The sequence below is a fragment of the Hemitrygon akajei genome, chromosome 19, assembly GCF_048418815.1.
Source record: "Hemitrygon akajei chromosome 19, sHemAka1.3, whole genome shotgun sequence".
NCBI classification, from domain to species: Eukaryota; Metazoa; Chordata; class Chondrichthyes; order Myliobatiformes; family Dasyatidae; genus Hemitrygon; species Hemitrygon akajei.
Window position 1 is genome coordinate 23,154,510 of NC_133142.1, and position 22,513 is coordinate 23,177,022.

The following is a 22,513-nucleotide window of genomic DNA, read 5'->3' on the forward strand; positions in this document are numbered from 1 at the left end:
TTTAAAAATATCTCCGTCCACATTGAAACAGAGATCTCGTCAAATCTCCTCCTACTGCGCATGCGCAGGACACATCTACCGAAAACAAACGACATGTTTGGTGTTGAGTCTCGCTGTGAAAGACTGTTCAGTTACAGACTAGAAAATCTTAAATGACGGGCAGCTATTGGCTCTCGCGCAGGAAGATTTAAAAGTTAAAAAAAACAAATACTGAAGCGTACGGAGGCAACCGACAGGGAGTATGACCCGGCTGATGACGAACATTGAAAAACTGACTAACTCTGTTGCATTAATAAAGCACCTTGTTAAATGTGTAAAACATGTCTGCATCAGTGTTATCTTGTATTTCTATACAATGTTACATTAGGCTGTTACACACCTATTGTCAGAGAAGTACTTGCATAAATAGGTAAACCACCTTCATACCAGCAAGGACAGAAAACAGGGCAAAGTGAGTACAGTATAGTTATTTATTCAGTAAGTTATGGGTCAAAGTATTTGGTGAGTACATTTCTAACTCTTCTGGCTTCAGTCTCTTTGCCGTCTGTTCTGAAATTGTTAGGTTGCGTTCAAGAAAACAATGAAATAGCACACTATCATCTGACAGTGTTTTCAGATTTCTCCGGTTACCCCATCCACACTGATCTGCCTGAGCAGCGTTTTCAAAAATACCTGCCCTGGAAAGCGTTTCTGTAAAGCTCTGGTTTTGGGGGACGAAAACAGCATTTTAGCGTGGACGGAGGGTAAAAACGAAGAGAAAAAGCTTTGGTTACGGATTTATTTGGCGTAGTGTGGACGTAGCCTGAATAGTTTTGAGTTAAAACCATGCTGATGTGACTGCAAGAAAGAAGCAAGTAAGCATGATTATTAGGATCTAAAATAGGGAACGGAACGACAATATTGTGGGAAATCGATTAGCAACTCTTCACCAGTCTTTGCTTAGGTATTGAAAATCTTATTACATGTGACACTGGAGATAAACATTATTACAAATGGGGCTACTTCAACAACCAAAGAAATTAATTGGAAATTTAAGTCTGAAATGGAGATCTTCCCCACATTTTTTGTCTTATATGTAAATAATAAACCTTAGTAAACCAATTAGAACCGTTTCTTACAGCAAGCAGGAAGACATACCAAAATTGAAACAAGAAATGGCTTTGTAAACATTACAAATTCATATTCTAGTTTATGACCATAATAAGACATTATTTTGTAAAAACAGTTCAAGCAATCAAATATTGTTGTAGAACTAATAAACTGTGATTGAAGTCCTATGAATGTACAGTTTAATACTTTCATCACAGATGGCCAACGATAGGACACATTTATCAATCATAGTCTGAGGCATGCTGTCCACTTTTGTAACACTATTAATGAGCCATGAACATTACTTATTTCCCTTTTATTCATGCAATACATTATGTCTGTCATAAAACTAAGAGACAAAGGGGAAGTATTTAAAAGGTGTCTGAAGCATGAAAGCAGAACATACAGAAGACCAAAATAAAGAGAAAAAATCAGAAATGATGTAAGAGGAAGTTACAGAAATAAAAAGATTGTTTTTAAAAATGTCATAAAACAACATCATAGAATCATTTTCATAAAATTATAGGCATATAGGAATGTTCTAAATTGCATTTGTGGCTCAGCAGTCAGCTAAAATTATTTTAGTTCTGATTAATTTAAACAGATTTTTATCAAATCATTATTCCTTTGTGCTATAATATGCATGTGGAAACCATTAAAGCATGACTATAGCCATCTTGTAACTGTGGGTAGAGTAGCTGCAGTATTTTCATTAAATTAGCTTACCTCAGGCCATGTAAACTTTGTAGGTCACTTGCACGACAGATCTCATCCCAGCTCTTGTCCTGGAGCCAGGATGGATCAGGGTTTTTTAACTTGTTTTGTAGCCCCACTCCTCCAGTCAGCAGAAACATAAACTCCTGATAATTGATATCATGTCTTGCCCTGGATGAAACAAAAATGAAAAGAAAATTGTTAATTTATACCAAACACAAAACCAAAGGCTGCATTAAGTTCTTACACTTTGTAAATGAATCTATGGATCCTGTAACAAAACATCCACACTTTACATCCAATACATGAAGGGCCGTATTCATGAAGAACCAGATAGTCTAGAATGGCATTGTACACACGTTTATGGCCTTCAGCCTATTTTATGGTGGAAATAGTCAAGAGATGTATTAAGCTCAATACCTAAGGAATCATATGCTCACAGATTAGGCAACACCCTTCACACTCTTTTCATTACTAGTGTTAGAATTTTAGGAGTTGGAAAGTCTTATTAAGCCTGCCTGCAAATTGTCCACCAAGAAAACTGATACAGAGTCCAGTGGGACTGTGACAAATGTTCTTGACTTAAGCTTCCATGTTGTTGGCACTAACTTTCCACTGGTTCCTAACTAAACGAAGGCAAACCCAAGAAGAACTGTGCCATTTGTAGGGATTTAACTTCACTCACTTCTCCTTGATGCTGCATCCCTCTAAATCAGCAAGCAACGGAACGGGTATATCCAGCTGGCAGAACTCCGCAGAGTGGGCAGCAGCAGAAATATCCCAGTGGTCCTGTGTGACCATCAGGGCTATGCCCAGTGCAAGATGGATGCAAAATAAATGTTAAATGTTGTTTATAATTCCAGCCGATGCTTTGAAGATTACTCCTATCTGAAAGCTTTGAAGTTACTCAATTCAACCAAGTATACTTGATGCTCTCTGCAGTTACTTTTCCCAGCTGAGAAAGGTCAGTTTGGAATGGAGCTGCCAGACATTTCACTGTAGAGGAGTGAGTTTCCAGCAGCACTGCAGGGTCAGAAGGCCCAGATCATCAAGGCAATGCTGTTATGAATTTAAAGCAAGCAGAAATTCAACCCACTTGAAAAATGCCAGAACATCCATCATACCACATTAAAATTAACAATTCAGTTCAGAGTCCTGACATCCATTCTTTACTGTGGAGATGACTTCTATTATTTTAATACTATTCTTCTCATTATTTTGAGCCAAGATCATTTTAAGTTATTCTCATCCATCCAAATTTGGTATTATCAAACAGTAACTTATCCTAAAGTGCAATAATCATAAGAGCACCAGAATCTATCAAATCTCGATTACTTCCCATCATGGATAAAATCAGAGCATTTGCAATTGTTTCACAAGCTACTTGGTTCCAACTAAAAACAAACGAGAGTAAATCTGCAGATGCTGGAAATCCGAGTGACACACGCACAAAATGCCGGAGGAACTCAGCAGGCCAGGAAGCATCTAGGAAAAGAGTACAGCTGATGTTTCAGCAAGGTTTCGGCCCAAAATGTCGACTGTACTTTTTTTCTAGTTGCTGCCTGGCTGCTGAGTTCCTCCAGCGTTTTGTGTGTGGTTCCAACAGCTTTCAATTACTTTTCACATTGTACTATGGAAACACATTATGTTGACTTTGAAAGCAGCCACAAAATTGATTTCTTAAGTGCAATTACATAATAACCTATTTAAGCAGATAACATCATTTATTATTCTCATTAAAATACTTTATCATAAATTACCAATGGTAACTGGGAGGGAACATTTAGTGAAAACCGATACTTACAAAAGCAGATTACTGCACAACAGAAAGGAAAAAAGCAACTTGTCTTTCTCAAATAGCGAACGGCAAACATTGGAGTACAGGTTATATGTGAAGTGATCATTCAGATAACGAAGACGTTTCTCTAAGATTTTTGACTTATTACTGGTGATGAGAAGATAAGACAGAAGATTAAGAAACTTGATCAAGAAGCACTATTGTTAATCATATATTGCAACATAGATCTCCAAACTTTGTGTTTTAGTTGTTCAGAACATTTGTGAAGACTTGAGCTTATGATCAAATTTGTTCTCATTGGCTAAAGTACTATCCTGATTTCTCATCAGCCACTCTACTGCTCCTGAGTAGCACTGGCAAATATCCCAGTCAGGATATCGGTCTCCCTCCAGTTCAGGTGCAACCCAGCTCTCTTCTATGGGTCATCTCCTACCTTAGGAGAAATCTACCCTCAAACTCTTTCTAACCTTGCTGTTGGTACCAATGTGCACCCAACCCCTTGAGATTGCTCTGCAGCCATTCCAAGACATCCCTGACCCTGGCAACCAGAAGAGAACACATCACCTGGGCACCTCCTCGAGGCCACAGAATCTCCCTAACTATAGAGTCTTCCATCACTTACACCCTGCCTGACTTCTCCCTTGTCTGCTGACCTTCAGAGCTGGTCTCAGTGCCACCAATGTGGCTACTGCAGAGTTGATCAGAACCTGTAACCATTTCATGGTTATAGTATCTTGTGTGGTGGTGGAGCGGGGGATTGAGGGGAGTGAGAGGGGAACAAAATGGGATCATTGTAAAATTTATACATAGTGCTTGCTGGACAGTGCAGAATCAGTGGACTGCAGAGATTGTGTCATGCCTTATGACTCTGATCATTAACACCGTATTTAGCAAAGGTGGGTCAGTACTTTCCCAAGCATCTAAGGCTTTTAGGCTCATTCTTTTCACTACACCACAGCAAGTTCCTCACCATATAGGTGATGCCACTGAAGTCACAAGTGCCAGGAACCAATGAGATTGCATCTAGGCCACTTATGTGCAGATGTAGGGGAACTGCATGCACTGATCCTTGGTGGGCCGGAGGAGAAACCAGGACAACAAGGCCAATCGACCCTCAGTTACTCAAAGCAACTCAAAACACCAGTCTGCTATCATCCCACCCCTCCACTGTTTTGTTCAAACCGAGAGGTCTGAATTTCTGTCTATATATTATTATTATTAAAGATGTAGTGGCTATTTGAAGAACAAACCAAAACTGCTGACAGACTGAGTGAGGGAATTAACACTGTGTGATGCGCTTTCAAATAACTGAGTTCCAAGTCGAAAGAAGTATGTCCGATCGTTTATTACGAAACCAGCAAAGACAAACGATCAAAAATAGCAACAATTAGTGAAATTAGCAGTCAACAAGAAGTTTACATCCCTACTCAGTCTCTAACCAAACTAACAGCACAAAGGGTGAATATGTGACTCTAGTCATTTACTCTACCACGCTCAAACCCGCGTGACAAATTACCGTGACCCATAACAAAACATGCAATACAGACAGAAAATCAACACAAAAGAGTTAAAACAACAAGAATTCTCTGTAACTTTGGTAACCATACCTGTCGTGGATAGAATTGATAAAGAGGTTGACAAACCAGCTGAGGGAGTACTGGTACATAGGGTCAATGTTGGCCAGATCTGCAATGCTAAAGAAAAGGATAGCAGAATGCTTAGCGATTGCTCTGTATCCTTCTCGGGACTCTGCAATCTTCAGTTCAGTCTTCTCAGCAACCTGCGAGAGTTAATAAATAGTACACAGCTGACAAAGGATACAAGTCTGACAATCTTACCAACGATTAAAACATTTAGTAGCATCTTTCACAACCTTTTGTAAAGACAGGAACCGGAGCACCAATTTGTGCACACAAAATGAAAATGGTCAAATAATCTGCTATCAGCAGTGCTAATAAGGGTTAAATATTGTTCACGACAATGGGATTAATTTCCTTGTAATCCACTAAAAGAGTAGTCACCCAGAATGTGTCTGGACCAACAGACTCTGGGACAGCCTCTTCCACCAGGCCATCAGACTGATTAACTCAAGCTGACGAGTGTATTCTATGTTACACTGACTGTTCTATTTATTATAAATTACTATGATTGCACATTTAGATGGAGACGTAACCTAAAGATTTTTACTCCTCGTGTATGTGAAGGATATAAGAAATAAAGTCAATTCAATTCAATTATCCCAGAAAGTGCTACACTTAATTATCAGTCTAGTTTATTGGGTTCAAGTCACTGTTATGTGTCTTGAATCTACAGTGTACAGTCAGTGGATTTAAATGAATCCTTTTTACAAGTACTGAGAAATAAATTCTTAGTGATATGTAATAAACCTCAATCAATTCTAAGGAATATATTAAAAATTATTGAATTGAATTTATTTCTTACATCCTTCACATACATGAGGAGTAAAAATCTTTACGTTACGTCTCCATCTAAATGTGCTATCATAGTAATTTATAATAATTTATAATAAATAGAACAGTCAATATAACATAGAATACATCAAATCAGCATGAGTTAATCAGTCTGATGGCCTGGTGGAAGAAGCTGTCCTGGACACTGCTGGCCCTGGCTTTTATGCTGCAGTACCGTTTCCCGAATGGTAGCAATAATTTGATTGGGTCTGATATTAAGTTTTAGAAGAAGAAACAAGATACACAGACTATAAGATCGCATTTGAATGGATGAGATTGAACAATATTAAACTTGGATATTAAAGACTTTTTACTGGATATAATGGATCAAATGTAAGCATAGATTTAATATGAATTGAGTACATAGCCTAAAATTATGAGGTCTGTGCCTTAATTTAATTTTATTGTTTGTCTTGAAAATTATTTGCTGAGGAGGAATTTGACTTCTCTATATTGAATATTTCCATTAATTTTATTCTCCCCTTATTTTCTTGCCTCTTGCCTAGTGTCATTTTCTAATTAAGGGAGCCAGGTATACTCAGTTATCAGTTAAATGCAATTTATAATAGAGTAAAATAGAACACTATGAAGTAATATGTTATATTTTGTTCTGATTTCACCACATTTTGAAACATTTATGGAAGAGTTCACCAAAGTAAACCACGAAGCAGAGCATAATGCAAACTTCACGAAGCAGACTCCTGCAAGAAAAATTCTAAATCAGTGATCGTAGAGAAAATAGTATTAAATATAGTTCTTACAAATTCTCAAATAAATTTCTCTGTCAGTTTCTTACTTGTTGTTTCTTAGTAATCTCATTAGACATAATTTTTGCTGAGTCCAAGATTTTAATGGCACTCTCATCCTCTAGAATATTGCCTTCAGAGCCCTCAAGAGTCTCAAGGATTTTGTCTTCAATTTCCTTCAGCTGTTTCTTATTGGATGCTGACTGGACAATCAGTACATTCCTTTCATGCTCCAGTTCTGGCCTGGTCAGACAAATGAAAGATTTAATATCTCAAACCTCAGAGTGTAAGTGAAAAAAATGTGGGATCAAGTTTTCAATGTGGGGCCTGCACCTCTCCCACACAGACAAAAGCCAATAAAGCACTTTTGAATATTAGAGTATGGGGTAAGACAAAAGTCAATGCGAACAGTGAAGTCCACAATACAGATATTAGATCAATAAACAAATAACTAACTTCTAACTTTGTTCTGAGAATAAGTGTTGGCAGGTCTATTTTTGTTTTTCTTGAAACTGTGCCACCTAATTAAGAAAGCAGTTGAGACCTTAGTTTAACATCTTAAATCAAAGAACTCAAAGTTCTCCTGCACAGCATATTTTGAACTACAAGTCAAAAGGCAAGAGGACATAAGCAAAAAGTGAGAGAAGTGAGTTTTAGAGGGAGCTCAGGGAAAAAGTTATTTTACACACACAGTGGCTGATCTGGAATGTGATGTCAGAGGACGAGGTGAAATCAGATATAACCACGCTTATTTAGATTGGCGCTTGAATAGGCAAGGCATGGAAGGAGAAGGGTTTAATATGAGCAAATAGTTCAGCATGGCCATAATGGACTTAAAGGGTTAATTTCTGTGCAGTACAACTCTGACTCTACATATGACAGCACTTGATTAAAAGCCAAATCACTGAATCCAATTAGATAACTAGTGCACAATTTGTCCACTTTAACAAATTGGGTTCACATTTTCTGAGTAACATAGATATGTATAGAGGTCACTGACATTCACAGCAACATTAAATAGAATGTTTATTGTAGCCTCACTAATAAAAAAACATTAGACAGAGGCAGAGCTAATGAGGTCTGTGCATGGCGCAGATCTTGGTCACTCCAGCAGATCTTAAACAGCTTGTGTGATTTCAGTGCTTTGGAAGTTCCAACTACATGGTGAAATGGGTAAATCAGCATTGAAATGTTTCTATTCCACCAACTTGTGTCTTGGGCTTGATGTGCACCACAAGATTGCACTTTGTTATTAGTGGCAAGTGATCCGGCTGATTGTCTAATGCATGTTGTAGTTGAATAGAGAGGCAAGAGCTTTACTTAGAAATCAAAAGCAACAAAAAGTAGTTAGAAACATGAGGAAATCTGCAGATGCTGGAAATTCTAAGCAACACAAACAAAATGCTGGAGGAACTCAGCAGGCCAGGCAGCATCTATGGAAATAAATAAATAAACAATCAACAGTTCAGGCTGAGTCCATTTCTGAGTTCCTCCAGCATCTTGTATGTGTTGCCAAAGAGTAGTTAGACCCTCAGTTGAAATTTTTGTCATAATGTCCTTCAGCTTTTTCCACATTAACTCCGGTAAATCTTTAACAACTTTAAAGAATTCTCAAAAGCACCAAACGGTAATCATTCAGAAACAAGCTTTCATAAACTGCTCTCCTTTATTCCTTTGGTAGGGATTCTACACAGCTGTAGGTATGTATGATCATGTACATTGAAAGCAGGCAAAAGCTGAAATTTTGATCTCCAAATGGCTGTGCTCAGCATCAAAGTGGCATTGATAAGTTTATTGACAAACATTAACTGCCATCACATTATTGACAACATTAATCACTTTTACTGGACTTGCCAATGTAATGACATCTGAATGCACAATAATAAATATGACAACTGTAATGGAAAAAAAAATCAAGAATTTGGAAAAAGTACACACTACATGGTTTATTTTACCTTTCCTTAGCAACAACAATCCCCAGCAGCTGGTCCTCAAGCCCCTCGGGAGTGATCATAAAGTTGAGTAGAGAAACCTTTGTTGCCAGCTCTGGCAAATAATGTGGATTTCTCAGCTTTGTTGTTATATAGAGTCGGAAATCCATTGAATACTCCATAACTGTATCACCAAGTTTGATACAATCCATACCACCTGAAAAAAATGGAAAATAAATTCCTGTCATTCCCTTTCATGTTAATGGCACACAGTCAAGTACTTTGTTTGAGAAGTAATTGTATTGCTGGTCTTCAGGACCAACATTATTTTTAAAAAACTTAGATTTGATAGCATATGCGAAGAGGAAAAAAGGAAAAAAATAAGTTAAATTATCAAGGAATAGAAAGTAAAATGGTATTTTACAGACAAATCTAAAAAAAAGTGAAGCTGGGATAAGAATAGGCGATTAAAGGACAAATAGGATGTAGCATAACCAACAATACAGAGATGGTAGAAATATTACATTATTATTTGCCAGAGAGTTACAACACATGTCTGTGATATTGGATAATGGGATAATGGCATTTAATAGTAAAAGGGTGAGATATTAAATATACTAAGCAAAGCAAAGGGAACAAAGTCCGGTTTGATTGCTTTAATATACTTCGCAAGAATTTAGGGACAATAAAGGCAGTTACATAACAACACATACCTAGTTTTTATTTTAAGAAAGTGCAGTGCCAAATGTCTGGCAGATGGCTGACACAATACCTATATTTAGGAAGAAGGAGTAGATCATTCTGTACAGACACATCAACTTGACTTCTATATGGGAAAAAATCTAGGTAATATTCAAAGTTTAAAGTAAATTTATTATCAATGTACATATATCTAAGATGAGGTAGTAAATTGGATTAAACGTTGACCTAGCAGAAGAAGCCAGATCAGGCATGGGCAAACTACGGCCCGGGGGCCATATGCGGCCCGTTAAGCTTTTTAATCCGGCCCGCAGAACTTGATGAAATTATATTAATAAACCTTGTTAACGTTTTTTTCCCCGCAATTCTGGCGTTTTCGCCACAACAAAACTAAATCCAGACTTTGATGCACTGGCTAAAAAGGGAGACCAACAACACTGTTCCCACTGAAATTAAAAATAAGTTTCTTCGTTGTGTTATGTAAAAAATGCATTTGAAAATATTTTTTTCAATAAGCCTTACATGTTACATGTCATTTCTGTTAAGTGATGGACATGAGTAGTGCGCAGGTGCACGTACGTTCTCAAAATAAAAAATACGCTCCAGATCAAATAACGCGCTCCGCATACTGGCGCGCTGTCACTGTTCTGTCCTTGTGCTGGTCGTTGTTGAGTTTTGGCACAGGGGACAATTGAATAAGAAGGAGCAGGACAAGTAGACCTGCATCTCCTACCGTTTTTGAAATAAAGACAGTCAGGAGGAGAGTGATGATGATAATATCTTGAAGGATAACAGAATTTTCAGTGCTTTAAAATAATAACTGTTACTATTAAAAAAAGCTGTATTTTATTCATTTAATTTTCAGTGTTTTAAAAGTCATTTCAATAAATAGCTAAATACCATGGGACTTCAAAGACAGATATTTTGTTGTAATGCATTTGTTCATTTTCAACTGAAATTAAAGAACATGTTTTCTACATATCCCATGATATTTTATTTTCTCTTATGAGGTGTATTACCAAAACACTCCGTCCATCTGCTCCTGGTCCGGCCCCCCTGTCAAATTTTAGAACCCTTTGTGGCCCACAAGTCAAAAAGTTTGCCCACCCCTGAGCCAGATAGTGGTTGTAGACAGCTGCCCCTCTGTAGAGCAGTGGTGTGTCACAAGGAAGGTTGTTATTTGTTCTCTATCTGGATGGTAACGTGGTAAACTGAACCAGCAGATATGTGGATGACACCAAGACTGGGGGTGCAGCGGACAGTGAGGAAGACTACCAAAGCATGCAGTGGGATCTGGACCAGCTGGAAAAAATGGGCTGAAAAGTGGCAGATGGAATTTGATGCAGACAATTGTGAGGTGTTGCACTTTGGGAGGAACAGCCAGGGTAGGTCTTACATGGCAAGTGGTAGGGCACTGAAAATCGCAGTAGAACTGAGGGATCGGGAATACCAATCTGCAACTCCGTAAAAGTGGCCTCACAGGTAGATATTGCCATAAAGAAAGCTTACGGCACTTTGGCCTTCATAAATCAAGTTACAGAGCACAGCAGTTGGGATGTTATGTTGAAGTTGTATCAGATATTGGTGAGGCCTAATTTGGAGTATTGTGTCCAGTTTTGGTCACCTGCCTACAAAAGAGATGTTAATAAGATTGAAATAGTCCAGAGAAAATTTACAAGAATGTTGCCAGGACTTGAGAACATGAGTTATAGGGAAAGGTTGAATAGGTTAGGACTTTATTCCCTAGAGAATAGAAGATTGCGGGAAGACTTGATAAAGGTTTATAGAATTATCAGGGGTATAGACAGGGTAAATGCAAGCAGGCTTTTCCACTGAGGTTGGGTGAGACTAGAACTAGAGGTCATGGGTTAAGGGTGAAAGGTGAAATGGATAAGGGGAACATGAGGGGGAACTCCTTCGTTCACTCAGAAGGTGGTTAGAGAGTGGAACGAACTGCCAGCACAAGTGCTGGATGCAGGGTTGATGTCAACATTTAAAAGAAATTTGGACAAGTACATGGATGGGTGGAGTATGGAGGGTTATGATCCGGGGCAGGTTGATGGGACTAGGTAGATTAATAGTTCGACACTAACTAGATGGGCTGAAGGGCGTGTTTCTGTGCTGTAGTCTACATGCCACCATATACATCCCTAAGATTCAGTTTCTTGTGGGAAATCTCAGTAAATACAAGAATCACACCAGAATCGGTGAAAGACCACATCCACTGGGATGGATAAACACCCATTTATGCTTATTCAGTAGGTCACAGAGGATGTGCCTGATGGTCCATAATGGATAACAGTTTGTTTAGTGATCTCCTTTCCACCACTAGCGCAAAAGGGTCTGGGTTGTAGCCAAGGACAGATCCAGCCTTTTTGATGAGTTTATTTAGAGTTTATGAGAGCGAATGGAGCTTATACTTATAAATTCAGATGAAGAAAGACAGAACCATAAACGTTGTCATAACTGGTTAGGCCATCTGGCTAGTTTTTATGCTGATTTCGGACACTAATCAGAAACAAATAGATACCTTGTTTAAAAGTCTGTTTGAGCAAAAGAGGCTCAAGTGAAGGATCCAGTTCCTCAGCAACATTTTCCAGTAGAAGAGGTGTTCCAAATTGCATGCAATTTTCCAGTGTGCGCATATAATCCGTGTCAGTCAGTTTAATAATACTCATCTTATTCTCACGCTCTGAGTTTCTCACCCATTTATTGGCTTGTCCTTGCGGGTCAATCATCAATGGCCTAAAATCAGAAGAATCAAAATATAAAAATATTAATCTGCATTACTACAGTTTAAACATAAAGGCCCAGAATTTGTGGTTGAAATGATGGTGAAAATATCATTATTTTCAACTTTTAGACATATGCAGATAAACCCAGAAATCACATCACCATAAGTTGTGCAATTCCTGTATTCACAACATGCCGGGTCAAGGCAGAGTCAATGATTTAACTTAAATGGATAATTTTTATATTTTCTGTTCCTTGTAAAAAAAAATCAACAATATGAAAATCTTCTTTAATTAACTGCAGACATTTAGCTGTGAATTAAATGATAATCACTGCTGAATCACTTTGCTTAGCCTTAAATTTATGGCTTTGAAAACTCATTCCATTTTGAAGAAATTAAAACCATCAGTGTGTCGCAATCTTTATTTTGGTGCCTGTAAAATGAGAAATCAAATTTGTACTATTTATGTCCAGACTTTTTGGCTGAGTCATGCTGCAGTGTGATTACTTAACCTGCTTACTGATTTACCCAACTGCTGCTTTTAACTGTAACAGGGGGAAAAAAATTAACATCACATATCCTCTACACCTTGTTCTTGATTAAAAACTATGTCGGAAAAGTGGAAGTAGTTTCAGCAAGCCATCAAACAGTTTGACAATGTGGTAACCACGAGGAAATCTGCAGATGCTGGAAATTCAAACAACAACACACACAAAATGCTGGTAGGTTGAACACCTACGCTCGGTCCGCCAGAAAAAGCAGGATCTCCCAAGTGGCCACACATTTTAATTCCACGCCCCATTCCCATTCTGATATGTCTATCCATGGCCTCCTCTATTGTCAAAATGAATCCAAACTCAGGTTGGAGGAACAACACCTTATATACCGGCTGGGTAGCCTCCAACCTGATGGCATGAACATTGACTTCTCTAACTTCTGTTAATGCCCCTCCTCCCCTTCTTACCCCCTCCCTGACATATTTAGTTGTTTGCCTGTTCTCCATCTCCCTCTGGTGCTCCCCCCCTTCCTTTCTTTCTCCTGAGGCCTCCCGTCCCATGATCCTTTCCCTTCTCCAGCTCTGTATCACTTCCGCCAATCACCTTTCCAGCTCTTAGCTTCATCCCACCCCCTCCGGTCTTCTCCTATCATTTCGCATTTCCCCCTCCCCCCACTACTTTCAAATCTCTTACTATCTTTCCTTTCGGTTAGTCCTGACGAAGGGTCTCGGCCTGAAACGTCGACAGCACTTCTCCCTATCGATGCTGCCTGGCCTGCTGTGTTCTACCAGCATTTTGTGTGTGTTGTTGTGACAATGTGGTATCCTATGATGTGTTTCATACTCACCATCGCCTGGAATTACTGACAATCACTCCATTGTCAATTGAGAAGCTGTCTGTTGGCAATCCAGCAATATTCCACGCTCTTATTGTAATAGGATCTCCTAATGTTTTACTAAGGGAAAAGTCACCTGAAGATGGGATATTCTTAGACTGTGAACACAGGAAAGGCAGAATTTGTTATTGATGTTTATTTGAAGAAAAACCTAAGTAGATTAAAGAAAAAAATAAAAGAGTATAATTACAACCCACCTAAGAACATAAAAAGCACAGCTCCAATTCCATTATTTAAGTGGCTGATGTTGTTGGTGGAATTAAAATAGTGATGGGAGATAGGAAGGGGATTGATAATCTAGCTCAATGGTGCCACAACAACATCTCACTCAATGGCAGCGAAACCTAAAAGCTGCTTACTGACTACAGAAGGAGTTCCATGAGCCAGTCCACATCAGTGGAGAATGTCAGTGACTTTAATTCCTCAGCATTATCATCTCAGAGGATCTGTTCTGGGTCCAGCACACAAGTGTCATTACAAAGAAGGCACAGCAGAGCCTTCACTTTCATAGAAGGTTTGGCGGGTCATCAAAAACTTTAACAAGCTTCTGTAGATGCAGAGAGGAGATTATCCTAACTGGTTGCATCATGGCCTGGCATGGAAACACCAATCCCCTTGAATGGAAAGTGCCACAAAAAGTTGTGGATACAGCCCATTCTGCCACGGCTAAAGCCCTCCCCATCTACAAGGAGTGCTCTTGCAGGAAAGCTGCATCCATCACCTAGGGCTGCTAACATCCAGGTCATGCTCTCTTCTCACTGCTGCCATCAGGAAGGAGGTGGACCCACACCCACCAAGTTCAGGAACAGTTACTACCACTCAATCAGGCTCCTGAACTAGAGGGGCTAACTCCACTCATCCAAACATTGAACTGATTCCACAACTTCTGGACTCACTCTAAACTCGCATTCTCAATATTATTTATTACTAGTTTATTTATATTATTACTTTGTTTTTCTTTTGTATTTGCACAATTTGTAGTCTTTTACACTTTGGTTATTTGTTTGTCTTTGTATGTAGTTCTTCATTGTTTTTTTGTTCCACTGTGAATGCCCACAAGAAAATGAATCTCAGGGTGACATGGTGACATGTATGTACTTTGATAATAAATTTACTTTGAACTTTGAGAAAGAAGCCCAAATATGTGACATTATTCTTAATCAATTTTTTACCAAGATCATGCTGACCTCTATTGCCTGAAATATCCTGCAAAATTATCTTAACCACTTATTTCCCTGTCCCACTTAAAACTTAAAATCTCCACAGTAGAAAATTCCAAAGACTTGCAAACCTCTGGGGGGAGGAAATTCCTCTTCATCGCAGTCCTAAATTGTTTGTTCTCATAAATCTATGATTCATAGACCTTGCAGCCTGGGGGAGCATGCATCACTGTCCAAACTATTCATCCCCTCGCAAACATTTTATAGATGAAAATGACATCATCTCTATTTTCCCCAAATATCATACAACATGGCCTGTTCTATTTAATCTTGTATGATCAGATAGCCTTCTCATTTACAAATGAGTGCAGAGAATTTTCACTGCTCCCCCACTAGGGCAAGACCATTCATCTTCAAGTACTGACTTCAAAATTGTACACAATATTCCAAACATAATCTTGCCAAAATTAAACTCAATTGCAGGCTAATGTCCATATTCAATCCTCATGAAATAGTGGCCACATTTACTACACTAATTGTTATCTCAGCATATTATAACCAAAAGAAGTAATTACATATTTTCCTGGTTTATACTACACCTATCACTTTGTTATTCCATCAATCAACCCACCCTTTTCCTTCTACGGGCACATTTTATGCTCATATCTCCTTTGTATATTTATTTTCCCTTAGCTTTGAATATTTCACGTAGCTCCCTCATCCAAGCTTTTGATATGTATTGTAAACAGCTGAGGTTTAAGCACTAATCTTTGCAATAGTCCATTATACACATCTTTCCTTTATAGTAGCATTGCCTACTCTCCAATCCACAGGGAAATTATCAGAACGAATGGAATTTCAAAAGCAATGCATGGATCACCTCTGTAGCTATCATTTTTTCAATCCAGAGGAATAGGCAGCATTAATTGTTTGAGCATTTTTCCTTTTTCATTTATCAAGGCTAGGGTAGAGAGGAGATTTTAATCTTTTCCACCTCATTTAAGGGTGAAATCCCTCCCAGATTCAGTACATTCAGATGAATGTTGGTTAAACTCCCTTTATTGTGGACAACAATACATCTGTCGGTGTTGTGGTGTGGTGCAACGCCATTTCCATTTATTGTTGGCAAAATCTATAAACTACATGCATATTGCAGCATATGGTCTGAGAAAACCTGGAGGTCTGTATACCTTGCAAATATTGGTCCAGTCGACAATGCATTCGTGACGGAAAGCTGCAGTGAAAGCTCCAAGATAAGCAATTACTCCTGCTGAAACTAATACGTCTCCAGTCAAGTTATCGTAGATGAGCTGTAAATCATCTGCAGCCTTTGACCACCTGCAGACCCACATGGTAGCATTTCAGAAACGGTTCATGAAAATTGTAATTTCTATCAATGTGAGCTTAGATACTTGGATACTAGAATCAAAAGCAAAATATTTGAAGTGGAAGACGTTTGTGAAAGAAACAAAATTCCACTTTACTGCTGTTGACTCAATACTTCTGACTAAAATAAGCAGGAATTGGAATGAGATTCGTTGTATTTCAAGGTATTCAAATGTAGTGAATCAATCTTAATACGGATTTTTTCCATCTTTGCAAATTTCAAGCAACAAATACACATGAACCAACATTTGTTATTTCTCTAGACACGGACTTGAGGATCTGAGTATAGGAAAAGTTGAATAAAAATAGGACTTTATTCCCTAGAGTGTAGGAGAATGAGGGGGCATTTGATAGAGGTATACAAAATTATGAGGGGTACAGATAAGGTAAATATAAGCAGGCTTTTGCATTTGGGTGAGATAGATTTGGGTCAAGGGTTAAGAGTGAAAGGTGAAATGTTTAAGGGGAACATGAGGTGAAACCTCTTCATTCAGAGGATGGTGTGAGGGTGGAACAAGCTGCCTGCACAAGTGGTGGGTGTGAGTTTAAATGTAACATTTAAGAAAAATTTGGATAGACACATCAATGGGAGGGTATGGAGTAATATGTAGTAGGTGCAGGTCAATGGGGTTAGGCAGATTAATAGATCAGAACGGTCTAGATGGGCCAAAGGTCCTGTTTCGGGGCTGCAGTGTTCTATGACACACATTGTCCATCCCAGATCTTCTCTTTTTTTTTCTATCTCTACCAAAAGCCCAGAAATTTGAAAACTAAGATGCAGATGGGGAGGGTTAGTGATAATGTGTTTTGAAGCAGTGGGTTATACACTGATGCAGGAATTACTGACAATTATTTCATTATCAATTTAAAAACTGTCCATTCACAATGCTGTAATGTTCCATGTTCTTGTTAGAATGGGATTTCCTAATAACTTACTAAGGGAAATTTCAGCTGCAGCTCTGCTCCATCCTGATGTTGGAGTGCTGTCTGAGTGGAGTCTGCACACTATCACTCCGGGTTTGTCTTGGCTGCTCCAGTTTACTCTCATATTCTCGGGAGCAGCATCTCCAACACCATCACACTGAGCACGGGGGCTCCCCAGGGCTGTGTGCTTAGTCCACTGCTGTTTACTCTGCTGACCCACGACTGTGCTGCAACACACAGCTCGAACCACATCATCAGGTTCACTGATGACACGACCGTGGTGGGTCTCATCAGCAAGTCAGCTTACAGAGAGGAGGTGCAGCGGCTAACGGACCGGTGCAGAGCCAACAACCTGTCTCTGAATGTGAACAAAACAAAAGAGATGGTTGTTGACTTCAGGAGGGCACGGAGCGACCACTCTCCGCTAAACATCGACAGCTCCTCAGTCGAGATCGTTAAGAGCACCAAATTTCTTGGTGTTCACCTGGCGGAGAATCTCACCTGGTCCCTTAACACCACCTCCATAGCAAAGAAAGCCCAGCAGCGTCTCTACTTTCTGCGAAGGCTGAGGAAAGTCCATCTCCCACCCCCCATCCTCATCACATTGTACAGGGGTTATATTGAGAGCATCCTGAGCAGCTGTATCATTGCCTGGTTCGGAAATTGCACCATCTCAGATTGCAAGGCCCCGCAGCAGAGAGTGAGGTCAGCTGAGAAGATCATCGGGGTCTCTCTTCCCGCCATCACGGACATTTACACTGCATGCTGCATCCACAAAGCAAACCACATTATGAAGGACCCCACGCACCCCTCATATAAACTCTTCTCCCTCCTGCCGTCTGGGAAAAGGCATCAAAGCATTCGGGTTCTCACAATCAGACTATGCAACAGTTTCTTCCCCCAAGCTATCAGACTCCTCAATACCCAGAGCCTGGACTGACACCTTACTGCCCTATTGTCCTGCATATTATTTATTGTAATGCCTGCATTGTTTTGTGCACTTTATGCAGTCCTGGGTAGGTCTGTAGTCTAGTGTTTTTTTTAAATGTAGTTCAGTTTAGTTTTTGTACTGTGTCATGTAACACCATGGTCCTGAAAAAAGTCTCATTGTTATTATGTACTGTACCAGCAGTTATGGTGGAAATGACAATAAAAAGTGACTTGACTTGACTTGATATTCCAAAGATATGCCGCTTAGTAGGTCAAATGGCTACTGTAAATTGTCTCTGGTGTAAATTGGGTGGAAGGGAAATCAGGGTGGAGTTCTTGGACAGAATGCAGAACATGGAAATAAGTGAAGGAATTGGTTGTTAGGATTGCTTCAGAGACAGCACAGAGTCAATGGGCAGGTGGTCTCCTTCTACACTGTATGTCCTGTGAAACATGATCAAGATGGGGGATGCCAATTTTCAACAGATAATCACAAAATAAAAACGTTTTTGGACACAAATGACACACGGCTTAGCTGTTGAAATCTGACTATTGTTTTTCTCAATGTTTGAAACATTGTGAAGATAATTAGCAACTGATCCTAAAATTATTTCACTATCAATTTAAGGAAAAACACTGGAAGGAATCTGCCTCTTTCAGCAGCTAACCTTGACTTTTCTCCCCCAAGTCCTCCAATGAGTTTTGTTGCTCTCTCCAATTTTTTAGCACACAGGTCCACTTGGAACTCCAGCTGTGCCTTTTCTTCAGTTTTTTCCTGAAATGTCTTTTTTAAATCAGCAAGACGATCTTCAACTTCCTTAAGCTCGGCTCGCTTCTGGTTCAGAACTTCCATGGTCTGAGCCAAGGATCTTTGTGCTTCATTTAAACGAGCCTTCTTTGGAGCAACAACCTGGAATGATAATGTTGCAAATCATTCTCATATTTATTTACAATATCATCAGCAACATTTACATTTCCTCAAGTGTAGAATAATACAATACATGGAGTAATGTATTTAAACTTCCACCAAGAGAGGAAGGGAGTACTTGACAGAGTGTTCTATTATCTGGTTGAAAAAGTAGGTTACAGTGCAACGCTAGGTATCAAAATCAGTGCAAAGAGTTTAATGAGCTACGTTAATAGAACTCTATTTTGAAGATTTTGAGAAATTGCATTTTGGAATTATCCACTTTACATACAAAAAAGCAGTTCAGCATAAATGGGTATTTTCTAAATCTATGCAAAAATATTTATTCTTACGTTATAAATTTGCAAAAGGTGGTCATGTTAATATTGCTTTCATGCAAAATATGGATACAGTACCTTTGCAACTCGGTCATATACCTCCATGGCAAGAATCCATTTACACAATCCTTCTGCGGCAGATGATGCTTTAACCACTTTCTGTGGATCAAAGTCAGGATTGGTGAGGTATTCTGTGCGTATCTTTTGCATGACAGCTACCTGACCAAAAAGAAATAGGATAATGCTCAAATTTAGTCTGTCATTACATCCTTATTCTCCATCTTTCCAACAATCATTCGATCTGTCACTAAATACTAACATTCCCTTGGAATTGCTATTGGATTATGAATGAACGGAGGGGTTTTCAATCTGAGATGTCTTTGTTTAATTTTTTTTCTCTTTTTATTGGTGGATTTTTGAGTTATGATACAAAAAGTAAAGATACATGAAAATTTAATTAGGATCCACAGTGATTTTGTATTGCAGATTGCAAATTGTATTAGAATTGCACTTCTAGATTTATTTATTGATGACTTATAGTCATTTAAGCCCATTACTCCTACTGGGGTATAGGATGCTGACCTTGAAATATAAGCAATTTTCATTTAATGTCAAAAATTGCATAGCATATACTTACGGGTATATTATCTTTGTCATACTCCTTCAAGTCTCTTAGGAAATTCATGTCACCCAATAACTTCTTACTGGGTCCCCAAAAATCTAAAACCTTGCGAAAAAAAAGCCAAATGAAAACATTTTAATAATTGATAGACCAAGTTTCACCCATTATTCATCAGCTACTGACAATTAAAATGGCATTAGATTTAAGTTGGGATGTAAACTTTTTAGTAATAATTCAATTTGCTATTCTTCTAAAATGCATTCCAAAATAATGTGCAAAATGGCCACAAGCCACAGACAACGATCCTCTTCCATTGCTATCCCAGATCTCTGGCCTCTACTGGGGAAAAACATCCAATAAAAGCAGCTGTAGAAGAGGAGAACATGAGGACTTTGTGTTGGAGGAGTTGAGTATCGCCATTTGCTAACATGCCTGGAACCAATAGTTGTAATCAAGTCATGTCCCCAAAGGAACTTTGAACTGGCAATTATCTAATCGCTTAGCCAATCCAGTCCAGCCCCCGATAGCAGTAGAGCAATGAAGGGAGAGTTTCCAGGCAGCTGTATTGATTCTAAATATCCATTATTCAATTCATTACTGTATCATCAAAAGTCTATGTGTTTTATGGAAATGTATCAAGTAAAATGCATGAGACTGAACACTTGCAGAGGTTTGGACATGAATGCTTTATTAGTTCAGATTTTACCTTTTCCCCGCTCCCAGAAGGATCATTTATTTTTTCTGGTTTTATGAGTTTCATGACACAAATAGCAGCCATCACTAGTTTGACACCTTGTGGTGGATTCTTCATCGACTTAACAATTGTGATGTCAGATGGCTAAAATAGAAAGTAAAGATAGTCGATTAAAGCAAAAAAAATCATTATTAATGCAATACAATATGTGAGATTTAGCTTTAATCGTTCCAAGTAATATGTCTGTAATATTCATCACTACCATGAATCTCTGCCTATTCATGTATCTGCCTACATTGATAAATGGGTTATTATTACACCATCTATAGAGGTACAGTGAAAACCTTGTCTTGTATACCATTCATATAGATCAATTCATTAAAAAATTAAATGCCTCTTCAACGTAACTATTGCATCCGTTCTACTACCTCACCTTGCAGCATATTCCAGGCACCGACTATTTTCTGTGTAAGAAACTTGCCTAGTAAATCTCCTTTAACTTCCACCCGCCCCTCAACATTTCCACCCTAGGGGGATAAAAACAAAAGTCTGACCATCTAACCTATCTCTGCCTGTCATAATACTCTATACTTCTATCAGTTACCCCCACCCCCAGCCTCCAACGCTCCAGAGAAATCAATGCAAGTGTGTCCAGTCTTTCCTTATAGCTAATAATTTCTAATCCAGGACATGTCCTGGTGAACCTCTTATGCACCCTCAAAAACTTCAATCAGTTTAGTAAGACACGCCCTCCCCTGAACAAAGTCATGCTTAATTGTTGATTGCTCATCCACCTGAGTGTAATTTGATACATTGTTCTACAGGACACCACTATTTAGTTTAAGAGTGGCCAGTTTCAAATAAGGATATTTGCATGTTAACTCTGCTTCCTCTAAGTAGTATTATACACAACAACATTATTGAAGCCAGTTTGGCATTGAGTTAGGGACCTGATATTAATGGGTGATGGAGATCTGGCATAATGAATCCTGAGAAAAATGTTCCCAAGTAGGAACACATCCGGTAAGAACGGTAGGAAATTAATGTGCATACATGTTTGGAAGATCAAATCAAATCAAGTTTAATTGTCCTTCAACCATACATCCAAACGAAACAGCATTCCTCTGGGGCCAGGGTGCAAAACATACACAGCACATTCAAAATAGCGAGCAAAAAGAGGCACGGTCATGAAAAAAAAACCATATGTATAGTCCAAGACCCTGAGGGACATGTCCCGCAAATTGGTGGAACAGATCCCGGCAAATCAGCTTGTCGTTCTACTGATCCAACACTAGAGGGCAGCACTGATGGGAGAGGCCAGCCCCAACTGAGCACGGACCAACACTACACCGCCTCTGGCGTCTCCTCACCTGGACCACAGCGGCAGGTTAGCCCGTTGAGAAGTAAAAGCAAATTCACATGTTACCTCCTCATAGACTACAGTTGACATGATCTTCAAGTAAGACAATTTTTTTTAGGGTCTCAGGAAAAGACTGAAAATTGAGGAGAACAGTGGTGCATCAGGAAAGAAATGGGATCTTGTTGCTGATGACAGGAATTTTAAAAAATGCAAGTCTGGTGAGCTTCTGCTTCCACAGGTTACTGCCACAGCATCACTTGAGAACATAGTGAAGACCTCGAGGGACCTCAGTATCACTGGGAATTGTTGAGAGAATTCAGCTGAAGCAGGTAGACCTAACATTCAAGGATGCACGCGCAAATGCCAGTGTCAATGAGTTGGCAAGCAAAAATAGGAGGTAGCTTTGTTCAGGCCATATTTCTAAGATGCAAGCAAGCAACAGGTGTGCAAAATGAGTGACGGCGAAAATGTCCTTAATTACATCGATGCTACAAACTTCAATGGCAGCCAGTAGTCCATGTGATTGTAGGAAAAGAGAGGATGCCGGGGAGACTTTTACAACATTTGGCAAAAGAAGCATTCTATTTAATACTTGAGTGAGCTTGACTCTTTGCTTTC

General features: G+C 39.0%; 1 protein-coding gene across 1 annotated transcript in view; it reads right to left on the reverse strand.

Moving 5' to 3' along the window:
• dnah12 (dynein, axonemal, heavy chain 12) overlaps window positions 1-22,513 on the reverse strand; it is a 160,435-nt gene that overhangs the window by 20,444 nt on the left and 117,478 nt on the right. The window contains exons 49-60 of the mRNA XM_073072245.1: window positions 20,548-20,679; window positions 19,857-19,946; window positions 19,298-19,438; window positions 18,643-18,884; window positions 15,925-16,072; window positions 13,527-13,672; window positions 11,979-12,193; window positions 8,774-8,966; window positions 6,869-7,061; window positions 5,209-5,381; window positions 3,608-3,748; window positions 1,816-1,974 (exon numbers count right to left, since the gene is read on the reverse strand). Of these exons, the coding sequence (XP_072928346.1) occupies window positions 1,816-1,974; window positions 3,608-3,748; window positions 5,209-5,381; window positions 6,869-7,061; window positions 8,774-8,966; window positions 11,979-12,193; window positions 13,527-13,672; window positions 15,925-16,072; window positions 18,643-18,884; window positions 19,298-19,438; window positions 19,857-19,946; window positions 20,548-20,679 (1,973 nt within the window). The remainder of the gene's footprint in view (window positions 1-1,815; window positions 1,975-3,607; window positions 3,749-5,208; window positions 5,382-6,868; window positions 7,062-8,773; window positions 8,967-11,978; window positions 12,194-13,526; window positions 13,673-15,924; window positions 16,073-18,642; window positions 18,885-19,297; window positions 19,439-19,856; window positions 19,947-20,547; window positions 20,680-22,513) is intronic.